This window comes from Anas acuta, chromosome 18 (assembly GCF_963932015.1).
Source record: "Anas acuta chromosome 18, bAnaAcu1.1, whole genome shotgun sequence".
Classification (NCBI taxonomy): domain Eukaryota; kingdom Metazoa; phylum Chordata; class Aves; order Anseriformes; family Anatidae; genus Anas; species Anas acuta.
In genome coordinates, this window is record NC_088996.1 from 1660991 (window position 1) to 1688255 (window position 27265).

At 49.1% G+C, this 27265-nt stretch overlaps 1 protein-coding gene across 4 annotated transcripts in view; it reads left to right on the forward strand.

The window, feature by feature from the left end:
* Nucleotides 1–129: 129 nt before the first annotated feature.
* Nucleotides 130–27265, forward strand: part of DNAH9 (dynein axonemal heavy chain 9) — a 199429-nt gene continuing 172293 nt past the window's right edge. For 2 of the 4 annotated variants that reach the window (XM_068654540.1, XM_068654541.1), the window contains exons 1-14: nucleotides 1500–1889; nucleotides 4714–4910; nucleotides 6569–6727; nucleotides 8086–8216; nucleotides 10316–10527; nucleotides 10722–10955; nucleotides 13113–13280; nucleotides 15615–15731; nucleotides 17112–17262; nucleotides 19348–19462; nucleotides 21382–21450; nucleotides 22690–22816; nucleotides 24506–24761; nucleotides 25812–26053. In XM_068654540.1, coding sequence (XP_068510641.1) covers nucleotides 1542–1889; nucleotides 4714–4910; nucleotides 6569–6727; nucleotides 8086–8216; nucleotides 10316–10527; nucleotides 10722–10955; nucleotides 13113–13280; nucleotides 15615–15731; nucleotides 17112–17262; nucleotides 19348–19462; nucleotides 21382–21450; nucleotides 22690–22816; nucleotides 24506–24761; nucleotides 25812–26053 — 2526 coding nt within the window. In that variant the 5' untranslated portion in view covers nucleotides 1500–1541. Of the gene's footprint in view, nucleotides 1146–1499; nucleotides 1890–4713; nucleotides 4911–6568; nucleotides 6728–8085; nucleotides 8217–10315; nucleotides 10528–10721; nucleotides 10956–13112; nucleotides 13281–15614; nucleotides 15732–17111; nucleotides 17263–19347; nucleotides 19463–21381; nucleotides 21451–22689; nucleotides 22817–24505; nucleotides 24762–25811; nucleotides 26054–27265 lie in introns of those variants that run through there. The other 2 variants (XM_068654543.1, XM_068654542.1) reach the window with 2 other exon arrangements.

The window sequence follows — 27265 nt, forward strand, 5'->3', positions numbered from 1 at the left end:
GATTCATGAGGATTTGGTAAGAGCTATGAACTACCTGGCTTGTTCTAGAGAATGACCTTGTTTCGGTGTTTCTGCATTACAGCTTAAGTGTAAAGACAGATACCACCCTGCTGAGCCTTGTGCCAGCTGTGGTTGTGTTTTTGTGTTAGAAAAATCATGCCTGCTTCTTTTACCCTATATTGAAGAGGTTTGTTCCTCACAGTTTAAGGGGGTAGTGCTTGGGGGCAGATTTTGAATCCAGTACTGGATGCAGGGGACAGGAAAATTGGCAAAGGAAGCTGACGTAGGACAGGTCTGTGGTTAAGAGGGGGGTACTTTTGAGGCTTTCTCTGGGTCAGACTTCCTCCTGCTGCTGTAATTACATGCTGTGGAGGAGGCGGGGAGCAGCATTCACAGCTTTTTCAACAAGTGAATCTGTAGAAGGAACTTGAAGGCTTCAGCAAATGATAATAGCACACAAAAAAGACTTATGACTTCATTTGAAGGTGGTAGGAAATACACAGACAGCAATGCATCTACTGTGGATTAGCTGTGCTTTAACATTACGCTTGTCTAAGGAGGAAACATAGTAATTGATGCAGCTGAGTACTACAAAAAGTTCCTGCTTGGCTGTGAAGAACAGCAGGGAGCTGGGATCAGTGATGAGCAAGGACTGAGCAACCACTTGTTAATGCACAGGTGTGAATAGGATCACTGTTGGTTGCCTGTTGGTTGCCTGGATCCTGTGCTTCACGCAGAAGTAGCGCAGGGCCTTTTGTGAAGCCAGGGATAGAAGAATGGGGGCTTGCTTAATCACATTACTGATTTCTAAATAAGACAATTGTTATTATTAAAGCCAGGAATGGAAGAATGGGAACTTGCTTAATTGTATTAAAAATAGATGTTGCTGAGTGTCTTTGCTTACTACTGTGAAAATTGACTGAAACAAGGAGTCTCAGGGCCCCTTACAGAGGATGTTTCCTGACAAAAATGGGGAGCCTGTCTCAAAAAACAGCTGAGACCGACCTCTTGGTTTGGACAAGAGTCAAGGAGCAGCTGAGCCTGCACAAAGGCAGGGGGTCAACTAGTGGTGATGAAGAAGAGTTACCAGCCTTCATTCCCACAGCCCCTGGCAACCACCACCAGATGGTACTGCATGAGTGCAGGTAGAAGGAGTGTATGGAAGTAACTCCTTGGAGCTGAGTTTAATACAAAATGGGGACAGGTTATGAATACATGTAGGCGTACTGGGAAACTGCCTGTGCGTGTAACTTCACTGCATACAGCCAAGCTGCTGCGCTGGGCTGTGCGTGCCTTTGGGAGCTACCCCGCGTGGGCCTGGTGCCGAAATAAACCGCGTACCTACTCGACACCTCATTTGCTTTGAGCTCTGCCACGGCTCGTTCGTTGCTTTTGTTCCGTGCCCGGAGCCTGGCGAGGAGGGCTCCTTCCCCCGGGGGGATCGCGAGGGTTTCGCGGAGGGCGATGCCGGCCGCTAGGGGCCCGGCCGCGTCCCCGGGCAACCGCGGCTCCTCCCCGCAAACACCGCCTGGGGCCGCCGCATGGAGAGCACCGAGGAGGTCCCGGAGGGCGCCGAGGAGGAGGCCCCGGACCCCCGCGCCCGGTGGCTGCTGCGCTGCGCGGCGCGGGGCCTGCGGGGGCCGGTGGAGCGCTGGGAGCGCGGGTTGTGCCGTGCCGAGCTGCGGGCCTTCCTGGCCGGGGCGGCGGGGCCGGCGCTGCTGGCCTGGCCCGGCCCCGGGGGGCAGCTGCTGCTGGGCCCCCCCCCGGCGCCGCCCGCCGCCGGCCGCCCCAAGGCGCTCTTCTTCCTGCGGCGCCCCGGGCCCGGCGCGCTGCTGTGCGGGGACCTGCCCGCCGACGCCCTGCAGCACCTGGCCGCCCTGCTGCACGAGGTGAGGGCGGCCCCGCGGCTGCCGGCGGGGCCCGGCGCAGCCCTCGCGGGCCCCCGGGGGGTCCGGAGCTCGGCGGAGCCTCCCGGCCCCGGCCCTCGTCCCCGGTGGCCCCGCGGAGTGGCGGTGCCCGGACCGCCGTGCGGTCCGAGCCCCGCTCCGGCCAGTGGGGACAGCAGCAGCGGGCTTCTGGAGATCTCTGGTGGTGGAGGCCCTGCTGCCTCCCTGGTTGCCCCTGCTCCCTCGCCCCCGTGGTCCAAAAGTGCTCCCAGGCGTTCAGACGGAGCCTCCTGCGGTCCAGCGCCTGCCGAAGGGCTCATGTTTTCCCTATGGGATCTTCGGGAGGTGTGAGCGCTCCCTGTTCCCACCAAGAGTCGCTCAGCTACGTGACATTGCCTGGACCAAACTCCTGACCCAGAGGGGTCTCTGCAGCAACGCTGCAATGGAAAAGTAAAGGAGCTGCTTGTGCTGAGAAATTCTGGTGATGCTGTCGGTGTGGTAAGATGCTGACCGACTGACTAATTGGGTTCCCAAGAGCAGGCTGCCTCACTGGCTGATTTTGCGGGATAACGCGTTATTTGCACAGGGAGCTTTTGTTCTGAGGCGTTTGATGAGTTCTGTGGTCTCAGTAAGTCCACACAGTGTTTTTTTGTATCACGGTTTTGTTTATAGACGGTGGCAGGTAGCGTATGGTATGTGTTGTAAACACCATCTGTTACAGAGAGATTTTGGGGTAGGAACACTTCAATAGATGCTGTTAGATCCCATTTTTCTGGCTGCCTTCAATAAGCTGGGATTGCGCACCTGGATGGCATGTTTGCAGGCTTCTCCTCTCAGCTGTTCCAGATGGATGCAGCGTTTACATAGGGAGCAGATCGTGGCTGGGTTTGGTCCCAGTTTCTGCTCAAACTTAAAGGAAAACAGACTGGTTGTCAGCAGAACGGGGGGTCTGTGAGAAGGTGAAAAGGGTCTTGAATTTCTTGAGGCTGCACAGAGCGCTTCTTGTAAGGGGCCTTTTACTGGGGGTTTTAGGTCAGTCTTAGAAGACTTTGGTCAAAGGAATAGTCTGTGCCAAACTTCCCATGGGTTACGTAGGGCATCAGCACACCAAAACTGTGTCTTTATTCAGTAGGGAGCTGAGCTGTGGATTGCAGCTGAGGTGACCTTTTGTACCTGTCACACACAAGCCCTTGGCATGGCCAAAGGGAGCACACGTCCACTCTGTGGAGCTGGGGATGCGTTCTGAGTCCCCTTTGTGTTTTAACAATATAATAAGAAAATAAAACAGCTAGTAGGCCCGTTACAATAATACCAGTACGAGCAGTCCACGTGATTTAAGTAATAGAGAAAAAATCTTGCTAGTAATGGAGTTAAAGCTGTTGGTTATGAGCTCCACACTCTCTGCCCACATTCCTGGGGCTGAGCTCCCCCTTCCTGCGTCCCTCTGGCCATGGGGTGGCTGATGCCAGTCTTCCCTGGGTTAGCAGTACCAGTGGTGAGCACGAAGAGCCGTCAGCATCCTGACTGCCCCAGCACAGTACCATGGTGGTGCTGGGGTGTTCCGTCTCAATTTTGGGTCCAGTTGTAGCTATTTTTATACCTTTCCTTACCACAGCCTGCTCCCTGCTCATCAGCCCTGGCTACAGCTGCTTCCTGCAGCCTCCCCATGGTAACACAGGGGCTGGTGTTTGGCACCGGGAGTGGCCCAGCTTTGTTGAGCTGTTGCCACAGGTTGTTTGCAGGGTATGTGACAGCCACTGCATTGCTTCCACAGTGGGAATGAGCCAAAACCAGCCCAGGTGAGCCCAGGTCACCCTGAGACCTTGTGCTGCTGGTACAAAGCCTGGAAGTGGCAAAAGTCACATTAACTGGGCCACAGCTTGGGAAAATAACTTAAAAAGCAGCCTGTGCTGAAGACCTGCAGTGCAATTTGGAAGGGGACCTAGGCAACCCTCACCAAGAAGGTCCCAGAGGGTACCGGGAGAGCTCCCCCTTCAGCACACTGGGGCTCAGCCCTGCTGCTCTCAAAGGGCAGCCTGAAGCCTGAGCCCCTGCCCGGCCTGCTGGCAGAGAAACAGAGCGAGCCCCGAGTATTGTGTGCAGGGGGATGAGAGCCCGGCCAGGCTGTGAACTGTTGGAGCTGTCCCCAGTTGCAGGTCTGGGGGCTGAGACAGCCTGAGCAGCTATAGGGCTGGGATGCTCGCTTTGTCTGCTTGCTGCTGCCCTTTGGCCCTGCTTGTGTCGGGGAGCTGTAGCAGTATGCGGGTACACCAGCATGTGCCGCTGGCTTTCTGTGAGAACAGCACAGAACTGTCCCAGTTCTCACCTTGCACGCCCGACATCCAGCTGGGCGGATGCTCTTAAATACCGTCCTGGAAGCCTGATTGTCCTGTGCCCTCCAGGTGCAGGGGAAGCCCCGGGACAGTTGATGGAGGTGAACGTGGTTGGTAAAGAGCGCAAAGAGCGCTGGACACCAGCTTTTTCTTATTAGTACCTGTAAGAGTGCTGAACCTTGTGATCCTCAATGATGCACAAGAAGTGTGAGGTTGCTGGAGCTGGAAGCTCTCACACACCCTGGTCGGAGCCAGGGCAGCAAGTTTCATGGGTGGGTTTCATCTGGACAACAGTTAAGATTGGCAGCAAAGCGGGCCTGCAGAGAGGTCCCTTTGTTCTGACCTGCCCTTGTTTCACACAGGCAGCGAGCTGCTTGGGACAGCAAGGAATTCGGGTCTCTGAGCTTGGCTGAGCAGGGACCTCAGGGCCTGGGGACGTTTCAGGCTCCTGCAGCTCTTTTTTATCCATTGCTTTTTCATGACTCCTGCTACAGGTGATTGTGCCCATCCTGACGAACCGTAAGAACCACCAGGGCTGGCCACAAGTGGTGTCGCAGGACATTATACATCATGTCCACAGCCTAAAAAATGCTGTCTCCATGGTGGTTGGCCAAGTAAAAGGCAGGACCGTGCTCCCTCTCCCAGCAGGCTTAGAGGGAATCGAGAACATTGATCTGGAACACGAGAAATTGTGAGTATTGCCCCGTGCTTTCCTCTGGGTTATCTCCCGCTGATGCGTTGGACCTCACCGATGGTGGTGGCTCTTCTTGCTCACCATCATCTGCTGCTCATCCAAGCTGCCTGGATGGGTGTATTTTGCTTTACCTGCTCTCTAGTTCATGGACTCTGTCTCTGGGGACCATGCAACACTATAGGCAGGTGGGTGAAGCTCAGCAAGTGCAAAAGCAAAGGGTACACAGCAAAGCAACAAACTGCTTGGGTCGATGGGATAAAACAAACCCTGTGGGCAAAACCTCTGCTGCTTTGCTGTTGCCACTGAACAGGAAGCCAGTGCTCTCCTGGCTAAAATTCCCCTTGGTTTCTGTCTGCCAGAGCATGCCCCGCAAATGCACTGCTAGAAGTTATGTGACTCACTTGTTCATGATTCATGCTGCCTGCTTGGTCAGAACTATTCTGCCTCCCTTTAAAACTAGATTTATTATTCAAAGGTACATGAAGAAACATCTACAACTTCCTGCAAGTTTCTAAACTGTTCATGGTCCCATACAAAGATATGGAAACTGTTGCATGTATCCTCTTGTAGAAGTAGGGTGGTTTTGCAGACACCCATGACATTTCCTTGTGGTTCTCTTCAAGATGTAGATGAGCCATTTTGATAATTTCACTTGTCTCTGTTTATGGTTAAACCTCCCTGGTAGCTGTAGTAATTCTGAAGTTCACTTCCAGTCCTTGAGGGACAGTCCCCAGGAAAACCACCCCAGCGTTTCTGGCTGGTCAGGACAGCTTGGGAAGGCTGGGCCCTGTGTGCAGCTGGTCTTTGTCTTGCAGTATCTCTAGCAGCTGTGGAATCACCATCCTTTGCTAGCTTACATGTCAGGCAGGGTGCTCACATTGCAGCTGGGGGGAACTTCCACCCTGGCCCCCTGAGCAGCCAGCTTGGTGCCCAAAGCCAGAGGTGGAAGGGCTTTGGACACTGCAGTGTTGAAAGCCTGGCCCAGGGCAAGGTATCAAAGCCTGGACTGCAGGTAGGGGCAGATCCCTTGGCACATTGTGTCATCGCTGTGCCTGGGCTACACGTTTGCACCCTGTGGGGCCTCAAGAGTTGCGTTAGTGTGGTGGGATTGATCACTCAGGACAGGACATGGGGCAGGTGGGATTGCAGGAGCCATTACTGCTTCCAAGGCAGTGAGGGGACCTGTCCGCAGTGTGCCAGCCCATCTAGAGTGAGAGAGTTCATGGCAGTGCAGGAGAGTGGGTTGAGCAGGAAGATAAGAACAGCAGGAAGAGAGCATCTCGCTGGGGGGATGGCTCTGCAGGCTGGACCTGGAGCCCGAATGGACCAGATGCTTCAGGGACTGGCTGGGCTGAGAGGTGGTGGCTGGCTCTTCCACCGTTTCTTTTATGAAACCATGCTCATCAAAGTGTGTTGCTGCCCACATTGCTGTGGTTGCTGTTGAGCTTCACTCATTTTCTCTAGGACGTAGTTCCTGTACTAAAGCAATGGCAAAATCTTAAAATTGTTTGATGGTTTTGTGGTTTTGAAATTTGAAGCTAGACCATTCTCTGCAAAATCCAGCTGCTCACATGGTCATTTGAAGCAGATAAAGCTGAGTAATAAATACAAACAAGTGGAAAGCAAAGTTAACTGGGTGGTCTGTTATTTTGCAGCCTGGAGCTGATAGATAAATCCCTTGTGCATGCCACTGAGTCAGCCATCATAGACTGGAGCTACCAGATCCAGAGAGCACTGAAGAAAGAGTCCTCAGAGCCTCTCCTGCAAGGCAGCAACCCCAGCCCGGAGGTGGAGCTGGAGTTCTGGAAGCACAGGTACCCCGGGCAGCCTGGCCGGAGTGTGGTGGGCTCTGGTGCTGGCGTGCAGGTGGCAGACAGAGCTGCTCTGCCAGTTGAAAAGAGCAGGCTGCCTCTGGTTCATGTAAAGACTTCAGCCAAGGCAAATTGCTCCCACACATAAAATAATCGCAATCTGCAAAGTGTCTCAGGGACCGTGGGGCAGCTGGCTGTATTTTAACGTAGCCCTAGCCCCAGCTCCTTCACATCTTGAGGGAACAGTTTTGTAAGTGCTCTTACCATCACAGTTCACTAGGAAACAGCTGCAGCAGTAAGGGCTGATGGACACCTCCCTGGATGGATCTATCTTCTTTTTTTCTGCACAAGAAACTTATTTTTGAGGCCTAGAAGATATTTTACCTCCTAAGAAATGGAAATCTGGTTCTGTGCCCCAGAAGAGCTTGTTGCTGTGCCCTGTGGTAGTGGCAGACTAATGTAGCTACTACCGCTAATGTGTGTAGTGAAGACTAATGCAGCCTTCTCAGAAGCTATCTTTTATTTTTAAAAAATCTGATTTTAACAGGCCCTGTCAATGTTTTTGTTTGTTTGTTTGTTTGTTTTAAACACAGAGCTGATTTCTGAGCTCAGCCTCTCCTGGCTGGAATATGCTAGTCCTCTCAGCCAGTCTGGGAGTATGTTTTTTATCCACGGGCATGCAGTATGTCTGGGGCTAAAGGAGCATCTGGTGCTCACGGATGAGAGGGGGTTTGGGACATTGCTGTCTCTCCATGGCTGCAAGGAGACCCTGGCCCCTACAGCAAAGTCTGCAGAACTTTTCTGTGCCACAGCAGTGTGGATGGGTTTCAATCCCACAGCTGAGCTGTGCTTGGCAGGGGTGAGGTGTGAGCACCCATCCATGGCTGCAGACTCTGCTGATGGTAGAGACCTCTGTCAGAAGGGGTGACTTGACATCTTTGTGAAGGGCCTTCTGGAAATGGTGCAGCTTAGCTGGCTGTTGTTCTCCCATCAAAGTGGGCTTTAGATGCTCAGGAGACAGGGCAGGGAATTCCCTTGGGCCCTTGAAAACCTCTGTGATGTGTTGGTATGGGCTGACTTAGGGCAAAACCCAGCCCACAGGAGAGCTCTCACTAATGCCTGCAGAAATAACTGGTGGCTTCCCTCAGCAGTAGCTGAGCTGCCAGCATGGTGAGCCTCAGTGCCAGCTGTCTGTCCCGCAGGGCTTGTCCATGTCTCCTTCAGAAGCTTCTTACTGCTTTCATTCAGCATTGAGACTCAAGCTGAAGGGGATCCGGAATTAGGGCCAGGGAAATGGATGGTTTGTGTGGACAGCTGATGCTGACCCAATACGGACTTGTAACATGTCTTGGGTGTTGTAGGTGTGATGACCTGGAGTGCATTTACAGCCAGCTGACGACAAGGAAGGTCAGGAACATGATGGAGGTGCTAGAGAGAATCGAGAGCAGCTACTTCCCAGTCTTCAAGTCTATGCTCATGGATGTTGAAGCAGGTGAGGTACTGGGGCAGCTTCAGCCTATCTGGATGAGTAGTGCTGACTTCTGGCCTTTGTTTATATCCTGATTTAATAGGTTTCAAGCTCAATATGTTTGTAATGGTGCTGGCCATTAGGAGGTCATTAGGAGGTCACTGTGACCATGGGGACTGCAACCACATTGCTAGCCCTGTTGCTTTTTTGTGGCGTAAAACTGGTCAGCTTGTGCTTGTTCTGATGTTTTTTTTTTTTTGGTTTTGTTTTGTTTTGTTTTTTTCTCTCCATACTGGAACAGGGTTGATCACTGGTCTGTTAAGCTAGACTTTTCCCAAAGCAGGGTGAGCAGATCTGGGAATTCAGTCTGTCATAATAAAGCATTCACAGCAATGCAGCAGGAATAGCCTCAACTGATCTGAAACACGGTGTACCTTGAGACCTGATTTCACCAGGTCTTGTGGTGTCAGTCTGCACAGGAGGTGTCGGGGGTGAGCATGGCTTCCCACCCTGACCCTGCAGGCTGTGCTGTGCAGGATTGCTTAGCTCTGCTTATTCTGCCCCGAGAAGCCTGGTGACATTTGGTGGGATTGAGCTGTGTCTAAAACCTCTATAACCATGATACAGCGAATGTCTGAGCCATCAGTTTTGCGCCCTGTCTGAAAATTACTTAAATTCCCCTGTGAAGCTGCGCAGAGGATCTTTATGCAGTGAGCTGTCTGGCTATGTCCTCATCCAGAATGTCCTCCCAGACTGCACAGGGTCTGGCCAGCCCACGGCTCTCCTTGCCACCTTTTCAGATTGTTGCAAGCAGCTGAGTGGTGTGGATGGCCTGTAGGTGGTGTTGTGCACTAGCAGATCCATCTTCTTTATTTTGCCATTCTGGCACAATTCAGTGAGACAGGAGAGCTTTGAGCGAAAGAATGAAAGAATTGCATTTTCTAGTGTAGGGAATTAAAGGCTTTTTTTTTTTTTTTTTTTTTTTTTTTTTGTTAATAAGAAGTCTGGTAAGGAAGGAAGCATATTTTTCCCCGTTAATCAAGCAGACTTCTGCCTTAAACATGAAGTTATATGAAAGTAGCGCAATCTTTATTCCAGTGCGCTTTGCTTAGGGGAGTTAAGTTCATCCAAAGGAAATACTACAAATTCCCCTCTGCAGTGAGAAGCAACATCATCCTACTGCTCCATGCCCTGTAGCTCTCCATGAATGACCCTCTGCATCCATCTTCATCCCAGCTGTTCAGGCTTTGCTAGCTGTGTTCATGATGGCAGATAATACTGTTCTTCACTTCTTCACATAGAAACATTTAATCTATTAAGGATGTTTGTCACGCTACACATTGTACAAGTTATTTGGGCTAGAGGAGCACCCCCTGTACCAAGAGTTCGTTGTTAATTAATTCTTTAAGAGTCTAATCAAAATACAACAAATACTAGATTTTAGTACAGCTACAGCAATGCTAACTGGATAATCTGGGCTGTAAGTGTGAATTCCCATTACAACACAGTTCAGATTTGTTTGCATCAGCTTTTTACTCTCTGTCCCTTTCCCTCGTGCTGTGCTCTCCCTGCTGGTGCGGTGGTAGGGCTTATGTCTGCGTCCTTGCATCCGTGCTGGAAGTGTTGCTAGTTGGGGTTTCTTCTTCATCTTGGATTTTGGGGTTATCTTTATATGCATTCAGGTACTTTTGTCACTTCTCATTTGTCTATGGATTTAATTACATAATGATCACGTGTTTGCTCTGTAGGATAATTCTTTAGGGTAGTTGATTTGTACACAGATGTACAAATCAACTCATGTCCGGGTAGCTGAAAGCTTTAGCTTAACTTGCTGTTGGACAGCTTTGCTTTACAGTGCTGGGTCAGCTTCTCCCAGTGGTTCTCTTGCTTCAAGTGGCCTGGCCCCAGATGGGTGCTGTAGACCTGGCTTTTTTGCCTTGTCCCTTGCCGTGCTGTCAGTTTGTCTCCTTTCCTGATTATTGCCTCAGGTGAGCAGTGGTCAAGAAATTTTTCAGTGCATGGGTATCTGAGTATGTGTTGTGCTTGCTGGGATGGTTTGCTTTATGGCCCATAACCTGACACACCACAGCTAGGTGGGATTCACCAGTTCTGCTTTTTCACAGCTTTGACTGAAGCCCGGGACATTCACCTGCACCTGATGCCCCTCAGACGCCATTTGGAGGCCATAGAGAAGGCTGAGTTCAGCAAGGTGAAGCCTCTCCTGCTCCCCCTGCTCCACGTGGTGTGTTTGGCCTGGGTCACCTCCCAGCACTACAGCGTACCCGCGCGGTTGGTAGTGCTGCTCCAGGAAATCTGCAATCTTCTCATCCAGCAGGTGCGTGGCCATCACTCTGCTGTTTCCAGAGGGCAGTTTTTAAAATAATGTCTCCGCTCTCTTCCTCTGCCCAACCCATCTGTGGCAAAATGATTTTTTTAAGCCAAGTTTAACTTGAAACGTGTTCAGCTCAAGAAGTGACTGTTTGATGGGATGGCAGAAGTGATCTTTCGGGTGTGATTTTGCTGTTCCAGGCCCTGGCATACCTGTCTCCAGAAGACCTTCTAAAAGGGGAGATGGAAGAGAGCCTGGGCAAGGTGCAAATGGTGCTCAGCATCCTGAATGCATTCAAAGGGGCATTTGAGGACAGACGGGAAAAACTTCACACATATTATGAACCAGGCCAAGAAGTGAAGGAGTGGGACTTCCACGCCACAATGGTGTTTTCAAGGCTGGACAGTTTCCTGAAGAGACTGGGGATGGTGGAGGTGAGGATCTGGTCCTGAAAGATATTTCAGGCCTTCAGAAGAGCTCTATAGCCATGAATTCACTTGTTAACACCTTCACTGGGTGCCAGGGGATGAGGCTACTCACTGTTCATAGGTCTTTTGTAGCAGCAAGTCTGGGACCTTGCTTTACCTTTCCCTGCTCAGTGAATGAGTGAGCTACACATCTGTGTCCTTCTGTTCATGTTGGGAGGTGTGTTTATTCTTCTGGAGAACCCTGTGGGACTTCCCTTGCCCTCTGGGGCAAGGGAATGGGAGTTACTGAGGGTTGTGGATCAAGCAGTGCTGTCTCTGGGCCCTGTGCTCCTGCGGCTATCAGACACCCCAGAGCAGGGTCTTGCCTGGCTGGGAGAGGCCATGCGTGCCCCTCAAGGCTGGGCACCGCTTGGCTGTGCTGTATGGGCCCGGGGAGGAGCAGGGGCATGGTGTTTGCCAGGTCATCCCTTCAGACCCCAATGGTCTGTCAACCTGGGGTGCTGCAGCTCCCATTTACCTATTTAAAGGCAGATCTGGGCTGCTATTCTGCTTCTCTTGTTCTCTGTAGTGGAACAGAGGGTTTTACTGGCTGAAGCAAGCTGTATATTTTTATGAATTATTGAATTAACTGTGTTGAAAATCACCATGACTGATGACTGTTTTAAAACTATTCATAACAGTGGTTTCCAGTAAGGTTGGCTGTGCAGTAAACCAAATTATGCTTGCCAGTGTAGAGATGAATATAAATAGACATAGGAGTAACTGCAGGTCATCATGAGAACAATATGAGTGACACTAATTATGCTCTGTAACTCTCCAAAGGCTCTGGGGCACTGATTGCTCATTGCTTGGTTACTACGAAAATGGGCTACAGAAGAAAGTCATTACGGAGCGTTTGAGCTGCACGTGCACTGCCGTGGTGGCAGAGAGTGGGGCGTGATGTCCCTTACCTCCAGGGACAGTGAAAGGCTGTGGCATGTGCAGTCAGGTGGAGGATCTGGAGGGTGCTGAGAAGTGAGCTGTAAAATGATAATTAACAGCATCACACACACTAGCCTGTTAATGAGGAAGGTTTCCTCCTCTCTCTGTCTCTGTTTCCTCCTCTTTTCTTTTCAAGCAACCTAGTAAGATGAAGTGAAGGGCAGCTGTTCTATCTGTTACTTTTGCCTTACGAAGTGTTTGTTAAAATGGATGTTCTTTTTCTACATAGCGCACACGCATTTATTTTCAAAATTTTGTATAGGCTACAGTTATGGGTGCACAGTTAGCTCACGAACATGTGCAGAGAGAAGGGCTCTTTCCCCCACATTATTTTGCTGTTCTGCACTGCTAATGTTCTGTAAGCCTGCTGCCTGGCTGGGGTTGCTCTGTGCTGGCACCCTACCCTCAGCAGTGCAGGAGGATTCAGCAGTTGGTTCAGCAAGCAGTCGTTCCCTTGTCTGGAAGCCATTCCCGATAAGCCTGGCCCTGGTGGGAGCTGTAAGCACATGGCATCTCCCCGTTCCTGCCTCAAGGGTGACACTGAAGTCTGATGGTGCCTTGGCGTAGCATGGGAGGCTATGGACCACAGGCTACATCCCATTTGGCAGCCCCATCCAAAAGGCATAGCCACTGGCCAAATGCTGCCTGTTTGGGGTGCTGAGCTCTGTGTTCAGGGCTGTCCCTGGAGCTCTGGATGGCTGCAGGTCCATCCCTGTGCTTGAGATCAGCACATTCCTGCTGGTCCTCTGAGGCTGCAGACCACCAACCAGTCCTCACTTCCGCACCGAGCTGGACTTGGTGGTGGCAGCGCTTCTGCCTTGGCTGGATCCTGAGAGGTGGCAGCGGGGGGGAGGTCAGGCCCAGCCGGGCTGCAGAGGATGGGAAGGAAAAGACCCTCCTACCCACCTCAGTAGAGATGGGCCTCATGTTATTTTGAACGTATCCCCTAAATACTCTTAAAAGCAATTCCACTGTTGGCACAGTATTGCCAGTGTCAGCTGCAGGTCCCACCAGAATGGGATGTGCTGTGTGCAGCCATCGGTGCCTGTGGTGGGCAGGATCCAGCTCCCCCCTTCCTGGGGAGGTCCCACAGCATGACAGCAAATGCAACTCCCTGGTGTGACAACTGTTCTTATTGTCTTTGTCATCATCTTAACCTGTGTGTGTCTGCTGGCTTTGAAGGATCTCCTGACAAATGCCTTGGACCTGATGAAGCTGGAAAAGATAGAGTTCAGCGGGATTAAAGGGAAAGCCCTGAGTCAGCAGGTCCTGGATGTGTATGAGGAATTCCAGGAGGCATACAAGGTGTTTGCAGAGCGAACCTATGACTGTCTCGACCTGACCAACACGGTAGGTGGGACCAGCCTGCAGGAACACCAACACCATGTATGTGTTTTCAGAGCAGCGATGAAGCCTTAGTCCATGTGCTGTCCTACTGTGGTCTTCCCACCTTTTCATTCCTTTTGGTATGATCTGATCTGTCACTGCAGAGAAAGCTGTCGCTGGGAGCCACTGGCCTTTTCTGCAGAGATATGGGAGCTCTTGCAGGTTCATAGAATCATAGAATATCCCAAGTTGGAAGGGACCCACAAGGATCATCAAGTCCAACTCCTGGCACCACACAGGTCTACCCAAAATTTTAGACTATGTGACTAAGAGCACAGTCCAAACACTTCTTAAATTCTGACAGGCTTGGTGCAGTGACTACTTCCCTGGGGAGCCTGTTCCAGTGCCTGACAACCGTCTCGGTGAAGAACCTCTTCCTGATATCCAGCCTCAACCTCTCCTGCCTCAGCTTGACGCCATTTGCTTGGGTCCTATCAGTGGTGATTAAGGAGAACAGATTGGTGCCTGTCCCTCCACTCCCCCTCATGAGGAAGTTGTAGGCTGCAATGAGGTCTCTGCTCAGCCTCTTCTTTTCTGGGCTGAACAGGCCAAGTGACCTCAGCCGCTCCTCATATTTGTTCCCCTCTAGGCCCTTCACCATCTTCGTTGCCCTCCTTTGGACACTCTCCAACAGTTTCACGTCCTTTTTGTACTGTGGTGCCCAGAACTGCACACAGTACTCGAAGCGAGGCTGCACCAGCGCAGAGGTGGTTCAGGACCATATCTTGCCAGTTTAGGACCTTAGACCGTTCCAGTTGGGAAGCCTGGGTTTTCACACCTTTAGCACAAACTTTTACTATAGGTTGTGCTTGCTGGTGTGTGTGATCTGTACCAACATCCACAAAGTTTTGCTTTCCAGCTCTCAGTGCCTAGCTTGCCTGATGAAGGCCAGCTCAGGTAACCTCTGGGGATCTGTTTGCTCTTGTATAGTTGCACACATGGCATCTGGTGCTCTCAGCATTCAAGAACCCCATATTTAAATATCAGTAGTGCTTTAATTAAAGGAATATTCCCAGTCCTCAAAGTCATGGCTCGGTGGTCATGCAGATCCCAGATGCTCACGCTAGCACATGTCATACAAGCAGGGTACAGCAAGTGAGCTGCTGTCCCCCTTATGGTCCTACTCTTGGCCTTGACACCAAGCAGCATAGCCTGGGTAGGCTATGAAGGAAGGATAGGAATGGCATTACTGAAGGAATCTTTCTCTTGTGATCTCAGAGTATCTGATTTCTTCTGCTTGTCCGATTTGCCCTGGGATCAGTTTGCTAAATCTAGCTGGCAGGACAGGGTTAGGGCTATACATGAAGCCAGAGGAGGGAGTGCTAAAACAAAGGGCCATAGTGCAGCTTGGTGGTGAGGAGCTCCTGTCCCACACTGCTCATGGGGCAGTAGGTGTCCAAATGGAAGATAATCCTGGAGCAAAATCCAGCAGGCTTCTGACTTCCTCAGGTTTGTACTGAGATGAAGGGTGAGCGTGCTGGTAGTGGGATGCAAGGCCAGTGCCTTGTACCTAGAGTGACAGGGCCTGTCTGGTGCAGTGATGGGCAGGTTGCACTTCACTCCCTGAAGTTCCCAGTAAAATCTCTGCAGTGGGAAGCACAACCCTAGTGCTGGCTGGCTGGGTCTTGCTGGGAAACTGCTTGCCCCACATTGCTCCTTTTTCAGGATGGAGGGCATAGAAGGAGTGGTGACAATGGCTCTGCAGAGGCTGGCTTGATTTTGATGATCCCTTGGCCTTCTTTGTCAAGCTCATTCTTTCAGTGCCTGAGTTTTCTAACTTCTGTTACCTCTTTTTTTTTCAGCTAAAACGTGGTATCTGGTTTTGCTGAAGCTCAGTGATAGTAATAGTAAAAGCTGTTGCCTTGCATTTTGTCCTTCCAGATAAGAGACATATGGCATAATTTTTAGCCACTTTGTCCAAATTAGAAATGCTGAAGTCTCATAGTTTGTCAAGCCCGGTCTTTGATTTAGGCTCTTTTCCTGTAGGAAAAACAAGCAAACAAACAAGCTTTTGCTCTTCAGCTTCAAAGGATTTATTACAATCAGGGCAAGGAAATTAGTGCCAGAAGATGATGGAAATTGCAGAAGTAGAACTGTTGAAGTTGCAAGGACCTCTGGAGACCACTTAGTCCAACACCCTGCTCAAAGCAGGGTCAGCTAGAGCAAGGTTGTGTCCAGTCAGGTTTAGTATTTCCAAGATTGAATATCCCCAAGGGTGGAGACTACACAGCATCTCTAGTTACCTTCATGGTGTCATTTCACAACCATTTCATGGCTTGCTGTTCTGCCTTCCTACAGGATTTTGAGCAAGATGCCTTTGATTTCCAGCAAAAAGTAGAAGACATCGACCGGCGGCTGGCAACTATTTTCATCCAGGCTTTTGATGATGCTTTGGACTTGGAGCATGCCTTTAAGGTTTTTATGTCACATCTATTTTGTAGAAGGGAAATCAGGGAACCTACAGGTAGGCTGTGCAAGAGGAGGGCAGGCAGTACTGTGCCTACAGGTACACGGGGCTGGTGTTTGCTGACAGTGGGACATTGAGGCTTGTAACTTTGGGGCTTTTCTCAGTGACACTCAGGCTTACAGGTCCCTCACAAACTGTTAAACCAGAGAGCTGCTAGCAGGGTGTTTGCTGAAAGCTTTTGGAGTATATGTGCTCTTCCCATAAAGACGGACAAAATGGAGCTTTGTTCAGTGTTTAAGAAATTGTTCAAATCATGCTTTCAGTTGCCAGTTTTATTTTTCTGTCCATGAGTTGGAGGAATTATGCTTTTTCTAGGATTTCCTAGTAAAAAATGCTGCTATGATTTGGGTATTACTGTTAATATACAAACATCATAGAATGGTTTGGGTTGAAAGGGACTTTAAAGATCATCTAGTTCCAACCACCCTGCCATGGGCAGGGACACCTCCAACCAGACCAGGTTGCTCCAGCCCCATCCAGCCTGGCCTTGAACACCTCCAGGGATGGAGCATCCACAGCTCCTCTGGGCAGCTTGGGCCAGGGTCTCACTGCCCTCATCAAGAAGAATTTCTTCCTAATATGTAATCTAAACCTGCCCTCTTTTAGTTTAAAGCCATTACTCCTTGTTCTATCACCACACCCCCTGATAGAGCCCCTCCCCAGCTTTCCTGCAGCCCCCTTTAGGCACTGGAAGGGCACTGTGAGGTCTCCCTGGAGCCTTCTTTTCTCCAGGCTGAACAACCCCAGCTCCCTCAGCCTCTCAACACAGAAGAGTTTCTCCAGCCCACTGAGCATCCTCATGGCCTTCCTCTGGACTCACTCTAATAGGTCCATGCCCTTCTTATACTGGGGGCTCCAGAGCTGAATGCAGTAGCACACAGGTGTATTTCAGATTTCAGTTCTGGAAGCTCAGGTTTTCTAGAAATAAGGCTATTTTATTTACCAATGAATCAATCTTGCAGAAAAACTAAATGGGTATTTTCTGAAAAACCTTAACATAAGTGTTTGTTGAAACAATTGTAGAAAATGATAGTATTTATCCTCAGGTTATTTTTGAGAAAATAACAAATTTTGAAGTGTTTGAAAAATGACAACTGGGATATGGTTCACCTGCAGAGAAAATGTGAGCTCTGTAATAAGGGGAGAGCTATCTGGAAAGAATAGAGTAAAGAAAAGAGAGAATAGGTAAAGAAAAGAAATTTCCCTTCCCATGTGCCCCCTTGTTGCACATTAGTGAAGCACTTGGGTTAGTGAGGAAGTCCCAGTGGATTTCTCTGCAGAAATCAGGGTTGTGATTGTTTTCCCCCTGCTTTCTTTTCCTTGCACAGTTGCTGTACATGTATGGGAGTCTTTTGGAGCGGCCCGTAATCGCTGCAGATACTGCTGACAAATACTCCGTCCTCATCAGCATGTTCAACAGTGCTTTGAATGATGCTAGTTTGATCTACTCCAGACACATCCAGGCAGAGCTGGAGCTCGGTGAGTAAATTTGATTATATAGATAATTGGATTTAGATGAATTTTTTGGGGAAAATAATCTGTATTTTCTAGGGAAAACAGAAAACCACTGCAAAAATTTTCAGCTGCTACATCTCCTGGTGGAAATGGAAATGCCTGGGAAATCTCTGTTCTTAGTATTAAAGCAAATAGTCTGTTGGGGGGCAGGAATATCTTTTTGTATGTGTATACATGGTATGTAGCTCAGAGTGAAGATACCTGCTGTGTTTTTCCCCTAGCAAGGGTGTGACAAGAGTTTTCTCTCCACATTTATGTGCTGCCTTTAACACTCCATGGGGCTTGAAAACCCACTCATGTGCTCCACAATGTGAATTTACAGTGTTTCCCTTGCAATACTGTAAATACAAAGTATGCAAGTGGGAGTTCGTAACCAAAGGTTTAATCAACCTTCTCCAGGTTTAGTATTTTCCATGTGTGCTGTAACAGGAGTGAATGGGTAGGGTCCTATTAGATTATGCATGGATTTTTGAGTAACAAACCATTCACTCAACTCAGAAAGCTTGTACAGGAAGCAGACAAGATCCAGAAGAGGCAACATTGGTGGAATTAGCACAGGTGAACAAAAGGAATGGGGAGATTAATTTAAGCGGTGTGTGGTGCAATTGCCTAAAGTAACTAGGAAAATAAAACTGACATTCACATTTTAAAGAAAATTTACAGCATTGAAGAGGCTTTCAGGGTCGGGCATAACTGCATTACCTGAGCGTTCCCTAGGCTCCCAAACTTAGATGCTATTGCGCTGGGGAAACCTGGTGTGCTAGCCCTAAGGAACAGCACGGAGCGTGGAGTGGAGTGGAGACACCACGGCTAGGCTCTGTAACCAGGTGGGGCCTCGATTGTTCTTGTTCACAAAGCTGCACTTTTTGCCACCCTGAGCCAAAGACCTGTCATGTTTTGACAAATGCTGTACCCTAGTTTACTTTTGCACATTATAATATCATTATAATACCAAAACACATCTCCATCTCTAAAGCTACCTTCCTCCAAGGTGCGACCACCCCTCACTGAGCATGCGCCCTGAATTTCTCGGAGCCTATACCTTTAAACAGAGATGGGAAAACTTTTCACCAATCATAACTAAGATGTGCTTGACTAGAGGCACTTAAGCTCCACCTAAGAGATAGAAAATAATATAAATTGGACTAAGAGAGAGGGGATGTCAGGGAAGATACCATTGTTAGGGGAGATACCATCCTGAGGGAATACAACATCCTTAGGACCTCCTGACTCCTGGGATCAGTCGACGGGCTGAGCCTCTCTTTCCCCCCCATTGGGATGCCTTTGGGTGAGATTTTGGTTATACCGTGTGTCTCCACAGAAACTTGGAAATCTCTATGGAGTTTTTGAGCCTTTTTAACACGTTAATTTCCAGGCTGCACACCTGTGTATTTCATGCATGCTAGCTTGCTTTTGCAGACCGTAACTATCGCTGGCAATCCAAACCTGTGTACCTGTTGCTGTAATAAATTGTGCGCTGTTCCTAGCCGTGATAGTTCTCACTGAACGTGACTAGAGTAAGGGCGGTTATATGTTATTGGTGAATCCGTGACCGTGCTACTTAAGTGAATCTGACCAGACCCATAATAGTTACTGCGTTATTGGGGAATCTGTGATTGTGATAGTTCAGTACCTGGAATCCGACCGGACCCGTAATGGTTAATCAGCTACACCCCTTCACGCGACAGGGTGTTAAGTGGGTGTGAGACAAGATGGTCAGAACTAGCTCCTGGTCAGAAATCCCTAAATCAGTGGTTGTGGGGAGCAGGTAATGCATCCCAGGCAAAGGATGCCTCTGTATCAGCTCCATTTCTAATGTTTACTGGGCTTCTCAATTGATTGGAGACGTTCCCAGGTCCTTATTCAAGGTCCAGAGGCACAAGGAGTCCTTTCCTGGTCGCAGACCTGCATCAGTGGATAAGATGCTGGGATTTAAGGGAGCAAGCTGGGAAGTCAGCACGGTTTTACATAGATGAGTTGCTTTTCATTCATCTTTGAGGTTACAAATGCAGTATTTAGTCAAATACCATTTCAATCTGCCCCCCCCAGGATCCCCTCCTGTGCACAAGAACATGCCGGTGGTAGCTGGAGCACTGGGCTGGGCTCGGGAGCTGAGAGCACGAATCCAGGCACAGTTTGGTTGCTTCAGGCACATCACACATCCGTGCGTGTCCAGCTAAGTCTTTTATGACCATCTTGATATCTTTTCTCTAATCAATCTGATTTTCTTTCTGTGTTGAATGTTATTCGATGGTTATAGCTGAAATATTTCTTGGTCAAAGAGGTGTGAAATGATAGTACTGGCACTTTTCAACTTCCCTACAATCTTTTTTTAAGGAACTCATTAACTGGATTTGTTTGGAAGTGGTTAAGAGGCACAGTGGGGTATTACATGGACTTTTCAGCTTTCAGGCATAGTTCTAGGTTACAATTGAAAGACATATTGGAACCTTTTCCCCAGCAACCCCACTGCATGTGTGTTCCAGCACCTCCTTGGGAACAATCCAGTCCTGGGGTTCCAGCTCTGATTCTGGGATTGCCCAAGCTGTGAAGCGCCTTTGCTTGGGTGCTCAACTGGTGCTGGGCTGGACTCTTTTAAGATAGGCTGAAAGAGCTGAGTTTCAGGTTGGTGAATATGTGAGGACGTGACCTGGTCACTGGCAGAAGACAGCTTGCTCAGTGTTAAACAAGGGAGAAATCTCCCAATACCTAGGAAAGAAACTAGTGTTGGGATATTTTTCAGCCGAATGTTTGTTCTTGTGGGTCTTCTTGGAGAAATGTGACCCCACGCTTGCATCTACCAGCTACCACACCTGATGACACCACCTGTAGACTTAAACATTGATGAGACAGCATCTAAAAGTGCCATAAGCAGAACAGTGTCGGACATAGGAAAACTGAAGACACCCCAGGGACTGAACCTTGTGGCTCACAGCAATAGCTTTACTTGTGCTAGAGGTGATTCTGAGTAAATGGATCCACTTTTTTTTTTTTAATGTGCTTGACCCAAATAAGCCATGTCCATTAATGTCCAATATTTGCAGCCTTCTCTCACTGTGTACTGCCATTATGTAAGTGTCTTTAACTGCACTGTTATTCTGCAATAATACAGACATCAATGCAATGAGACAGGTCCTCGGACCATCCTCAGCACAGAGCCCAGGTTATCACATCCTGTTTGAATCTGAATAGCAAATTTCGCAAACCACAAAGAAGGACCCAGACCTGCATTTTTCATTAATTTTCTTCCCTCTGTTTAGAGCAGTTAATAACATGCCTGCAGCAGGAGTGACATGATACTGTTTCCTGCAATACAACTTGGAGAAGGATTCAAGCAGAAGAAAGATGTTTTTGCTGGTGCTTGATCACTGCTTGTCCAGTGGTGACCTCTTGAGCTCTCCCTGTGCTTTCAGCTGAACTTGCAGTAGACACAAAGTGTCCTTTGAGCTCACTGGGAGTTTGCTAGGTTTTAAGCTGATCTAGTTTTTGTCAAAATATTCTCCAAAATCAGCAAATATTTTCAGGAATGTTGGAAATTGTGGGTGAACCTGTAGAAAAATTCTTAAAATAATTACTTTGACTGGTTGCCTCCCTCGGTTTGGAGGCATCTGTACAGCCTAGGCAGTGTGGCTAGTGTCCTGACTCCTGCACTGTGGGATGTCTCTGCTTTTCCTCGCTCCTGTGGTTTATGGGACACAAATCTTTAAACTCAGAAAGTGCTGTTTGGTAAACAGGGGTCGCCATACTCTGTGTAAGCCCAGTATGTGAAGCTGGGAGCATTGGATATGTTCAAGAGGCCAGTGTTCCTCCAGTAGTACTGATCTCTTCTTCCTCCCTGTATGTGGCTCCTATTTTGCAGATTGCCATACAAACACATGAGAGAGGCTGCCCAAGCCCCAGTGCACTCTTTGTGCAGCAAATTGATTTTTGGTGATATGATGGGGTGAAATGCAATGTCCCCAGTTTGCCCTACAAACTGAAGGGTGATCTTGGGGATGGGGTGGATACAGACTGCAGTCTTACAGAGCTAAACACACGTTTCCATGGGCAAAGTAATGCTGAGCTTTTCTGTTGTGCTACCAGCTGCCTGGACTCTGCTGAAGGAAGAAGGGTGATAGAAAAGTATGAAGAAATACTCCAGCTGCTAGACAGGTAAGGGGTGGTGCAGGCCAGGCTGTAGCTGTATGAAACAATGTTCTCTAACCCACCTCCCAGCATGTTTGCAAGCCCAAGGCCTGGGATGTCCCTTTCTAAGTCAGAAGTGGTCTTCTGATGAGAGAGGAGGAGGAATCTTTTTGCTATATGCCACAGTCTTTCTGTGATGTCTTGCAACGTAAAACTTTCTTGGAAAGAATGGGTTCCGTGCAGCCTAGCATTGGTCCAAGATTCTGCTGGGTGTAGAAGCTGCTGTGGTAGAAAACTGCAGTTCACTGGAAGTCTGAGCTGCTTGTGCCCATTCCCAGCATGTATCCACACTGGCTGTAATACGTATTGTCCACAACTCGAAGTAGATTTATTGTCCCTCACTTAGTGTCTTTAATTTTGACATTAAGTCTGGACTGATCACTTTGAGCTTTCCCTTGGGATGAGGCCACCTCCCCAGTGAGGGCACATCTCTGCAGGGCCTGCTGTCTGTCAGCAGTGAAGAGAGCTGAGACACCTGACCCCTGGGGAACACCAGGCAGGTGGAAGCAGCTCTGTTCCTAATGATCAAAATAAGGAGAAAAAAAAAAAAAAGCGGGGGGGAAGGAAAATAAAAGCTGATAGTTGTGGTGCAGCCTTTCAGAAGGGGAGATCCTGGGTGACTTCACCAGAGGTGCTTTCTGGGTGACATTTCCCAGAGCGCTCAGGTGACAACGTGATTCAGAAGGGACTTTGTTGTTTGGGTGGTTGGTACTGTACAAGTCATGCGAGGTAGCAGGACCCAGTTTCAGTCCCCAAAAGTGTCACTGATTTCTCAAAGTGCTGCATTTCCATGAGGCTGATGGTCTCCTTCTCTAAGAGAAGTGAGATCAACTGCATCCACCCCCCAGGATTTGTATGGTTTGAGGCACCTGTCCTGCATAGACACTTGGGAAATGCCCAGTAGTTGTTTATCTGTTAGGTTAAAATATCTAACTTCAGGCCAAATGCTTTGCAAGTGTATCTCCCTATCTGTTAAAAGTGGTACTTGAGTGTTTATCCTCCTGACTTGACTCTGTCACTGGTTTTGGGTATTTGTCTTTGGAATCAAGTTAATTGTGGGAATGGTGTGGATGAGTTTTCCCATCCTGCATGTTCTTCAGCCCTCAGAAATGGACTTTCATTTAATTATACACACATCCGGTGGGCTCAGTAGCTATATGGTGGATTTTTTTTTTTTTTTTTTTTTTTACTTTTTTTCCCCTACAGGTATCAGGAAAAGCAGTATGTAGACTGGTCCCAGACGGTCTCTGAAAAATCACAGTACAACCTCGCTCAACCACTCATCCGACGAGATCCAGAAACCAAACTGATCGCAGTCAATTTTGATCCCCAGGTAAAAACTGCTGCCAGCTACCATTCCTGCCTGTCTGTGGGCATGTCTTCCTGCTGTGTCTTCCTGATTTGGAGCCTGTGATGTGCTGAGTATGCCTGCTCTCAGCCCTTGTGGCAGTCTTTGAGTGTTTCTGCACTGCTCTTCTCATCTTTTCACACTGAGGACTGTCCAGTGCCCCAGATGTCTGTTTAGCTGCCCCTTCATCCCCTTCAGAATAGATGTGAGCACCTCATTTTGCCTAGAAGAATGTATTTTCCACCCCTTCAGTGTGGAAGAGTCTTCCAGAACTTGCCTTCAATGGAGGAAGGAGAGTGAGCAGAAGACAATTCCAGCCCCATGGCGGGGAAGTCCCAGACCTTCCAGTACAAAGAAGAAAGGAGGAGAACTTGGCTGCATCTCTCTTGCCATCTTGTTCCCTCAGCCCCCTGTGTTTCCCTTTCCTCCCACTCCATTCTCATTCAGCCCCCTTTCCAGAGTGCCCTCTGCACCCTTCTTCATCCCTGCTTTCCTTCTTCTCGTTGCCTCTGTTGTTACTTTGGTACTGAAGATGCTCTAAGTGTATTATGAATTCACTTCCCAGGAAGTGTGCTTTCCATGTGTCTTGGCCAGTTCTGTTGGGTGTCACATTTTGGCTAATGTAAGATGGTGCTGGGGAGATTTCAGGAACCCCTTCCTGCCCCTGGAGTCACTCAGGGCAGTGACTCCTGGCTGTTCAGTCCATGGATTTATGGCTTCACCTTCTTCTGTTTATATCTGCAGCTTCCCAGTTTTCCTGTCTGAAATTAGGGCAGGGAATTGGGACTAAAGGGCACTACTAGAATGGGATCAGAGGGTGATTTCTTCCCCATGTCTTCAAAGGAAGGGATGACACAATCTGCCAACCTAACAAGAGAGTGATTTTTAGAGAGCTGTCCCCCAGGCTCAGACACAGTCAGGAGTGGTCCTCACACTGGATGCTGCCTGTACAACATGACAAATTTTTGTCGCCCTCTCAACATGTGCAGTTCCAGAAGCACTTTACCAATAAACTGAATGAAGATTTTTAGTCTTAAAAGTGATATATCATGCTGGAAGATCTCACTGTTCTTTTTGTTGCAAGAATACATTTATTCTGGGTTTATAATTTAATAAACCCTCTTAGTGTAGCCCATCACTATTCAAACATGCAGTGGCACTGAGTGCTTTTGGTTGGGCTAGGAGAGGTCAGCAGCAGAAGGCTTTGCTGGAAGGTGGACACACTGAAACAGGAGTCGCTGGGTTTGGGCCATGGTATTTGTTTATATTTTACAGCCAGTCAGCCCCAGCAAACAACAGAACCAGAGTCTGGTCCATCTGATCTTTTTCTAAGATAACTGTTTGCTAAGCTCTGCTTGCAGACAAAATATCCCTGAAAGACTATTGATGAGCATGGCTGAGAGATTCAGAGTTCATCATGGCTTTTAGAGGCTGCATGGCTTTGCTTGCCTGGGTGTTAACAAAGCTGTCTGTCTTTGGCAGGAAAGAAAATCAGAGGCAGAGATCAAAGGAAGACAGACAGTACAGACTATGAGGTGTCTGGGTGCTTTTCAGAGCATGCAGATTTGTGAACAAAACAATAGAAAAATCCTAAAACATTCAGAAATGATTGAAGAGCGTCTGCCAGTTAAATGGGGAGGATTGTCTTGTGTTCAGCTCTGTCTTGTTTTCCAGCTGTTTTCAGTGCTGAGGGAGGTGAGCTACCTGTCCGGCAGCCAGATGGGAGACATCCCACCAACAGCTGCAGCAATCTATTCCTCCAAGGAATTGTACCGACAGATGGTGGCCAACTTGGAGCTGATGGCGAACAGATACAACAAGATCCTGAAGACAGTCCTGGAGGTTGAGTACCCTTTAATACAGGGGGAGCTGCAGGATATTGACCTGAGGCTGAAAGAGGCAGAGGAGACACTGAACTGGAAGATGGAGGGTGAGCTATCTGTGTGTTAGGGAACATGAGTACCCTTGGGTTTCATCACATTCTTCCATGTGTCCAACATCTGTCACCTGGTTCCCAGCTGCAGTTCCCAGCATGGCAGCAGAACCAGTGCTGGGGAGATGAAGGGCAGCACCCTGCTTACCTGCTGTTTTTATGTCGCCTTGCTCTGCTGGGGTTGTGGGTGGGATTCTACTCCCTTCAGGTTCACTCTAGAGAGGGCCAAATTTGGGTTTGTAAGAGCTTGCAAGGCTGAGATTGAAACCTCTGCTTCCTGTTTGTGCTGGCCACCCTGTGCCAGCCCAGGCAGCCCCTGTGTGGCTGCATGCCTGTGTACCCAAGGTGCTGCACTCCCAGTCGTGCAGGGAGTGGAACCAATGGTCCAGCCATTTGGCACTGGGGTTGGCTTGTCCCAGTAAGGGGCAGGGCCACCTAGACAACTTTTCCTGAAGGCTGAAATACTGCAGCTGCAGGTCCATGCAGCTGCATGACTATGGCATGATTTAACCAGTGTTCTTGCTTGATCAGTTTTAACTGCAAAGCAGAGCAGAGGAAGACAATTTGTTTCCTTTTGGTGAAAGCAAACTGCTCACTGGTGGAATATATATTTCTGTCATCAGGCTTGTGGTATGAACAAGAACAAGTGTCCTCCCTTGGGAACATGCAAAGCAGAAGACCTTATGCTGAAGAACCCTAACCAGGGAGCTCTATTGCCCAACACAGATAGAGGGATTTTCCTACCCTAAGTTCTCTGCATCTAAATGCAACCCTCACTGGTGCCTGGGACCATGCTGTGGGTGCAAGGTCCCTACTCTAGTGATGGTGACAGGGTTGCACAGCCTGGTGACTGTGCTGTGACTTATTGAGGTAGGACAGAGCTGGCAGCAGCCTGGAGCAGGGAGTTGCTCTGTCAGTTGAGATGGTAAGTCCTGCATTAATGATGGGTAAGAAATACATGAGACCATAGGCCAAAAAGTCTAACGGTGTGTGAAAAGTTGTACCAGCAGCTCTGAAAACGCAGTCAGTCATTTAATTTCTGGCCAGGTGTCTGGGATCACATCTATGTGGTGATGGATGCTGTCTATGACCTTGAACGGAGGACACAGAAAGCCAAAAACAATGTTGAGGAAATCCAGACCATTGTGCGATCATGGGGGTCACCCATATTTGAGAGGAAAGATGGTAAAAAGGAGTCACTGCTGAACCTGGAGGACTGTAAGGATCGTCTGGAAAAGCGCTATGGCCTGGTCCGAGAGTCAGGGCTAAGGATTCATTCACTGCTGAAGGTGAGGGGTGGGTGTGATCCCCAGGGGTTTGTTGTCTCGTTACAGTCTCTGTGTCTCTCTGTGCTCTGTTGAAATTGTCCAGACCTATTTCAACTTAAAATTAACTCTCAACTCCTTTGCAAGATTTACCCGGTGTTAATTAACAACAGTATTGATGAGTGAGCTGGTGTGACTGGATGGTGTGGTAGTGCTGACTGGGCACTGCTGGAGACTCAGGCAGGTTCAAGAGCAGCTGCAGCCCCGTGAACAAGCCCTAGCTCTTGTGGAGCCACTAGAGGGGAGTCATGCATCAGGCTTTGGTATCCCAGTCAGAGGACAAATCTCCCTCCAAAATATATACCTGAAAATACAAAGGCAGCTGGCTGCAGCTGACCTTTCAGTTTCAGAATTGTTTTCCCACTGAGGGAGCAGGAGGTGATGCTGACAATCCAGGGAAAAGCTAAGTGACGGGAGAAAAGCTGCTACCCAAAATCGTGTGTTTTTCCAGCGACACTGCCATTGCTGAGTCTTCTTTGGAGTGCAGGAGAAACCCCAAAGCTCTGCTTCTCACCTGCCCGGCGTGATGTGCTTTGCAAGTTGGGCACAGCACTTTGGCTGGGAGGCCCTCCTAGCTAGGAGGCCATCTTTGCAGTCAGCTGGGGCAAGGATTTTGTTCTGCTGCCACTCCTGTAACAGGCTCAGCCTCCTCCACCTACCACCCATAAGATGAGGACACCTCCTTTGGGGGGGGGCAAGGAGGGCATGGGCTTGTGATCATGGCAGGAGGGCAGGCGTCACTCGCATGGTGGCACCACCAGTACTGTTTGCAGGGGCAGGAGAAGCAACAGTGAGGGTATGGCAGGACCTGATCACAGCGGAACCTGGGAGGCTGCTGAGATGGGTAGGGAAGTGGGTACACAGCCTGGCCCCGTGGGGATGTAAGAAGGAAACCCTGGGGGGATGGGTCTCTGCTGTGACCCAGAAAACCCTGAGTTTCCTGGCTCAACTGGAGGAAGGGAGCACGGTGGGCTGAGGAGGGAGGTTGTTGGCAAACCCTTTGTCTTCTGCTCCCAACCTTTCCCTGTTTTTGAGGTTTTTAAAGAAACCCTTTCTTGAACCTAAAAGTTCTGTGGTCTTCTCAAGATGGCTGTTTGTAGGGCAGAGGTGTAAACAGTCTGCCATGAAGGCCTGGTCCACTCAAGGTAACAAAGAGATGCCCAGAGCTGGATTTTC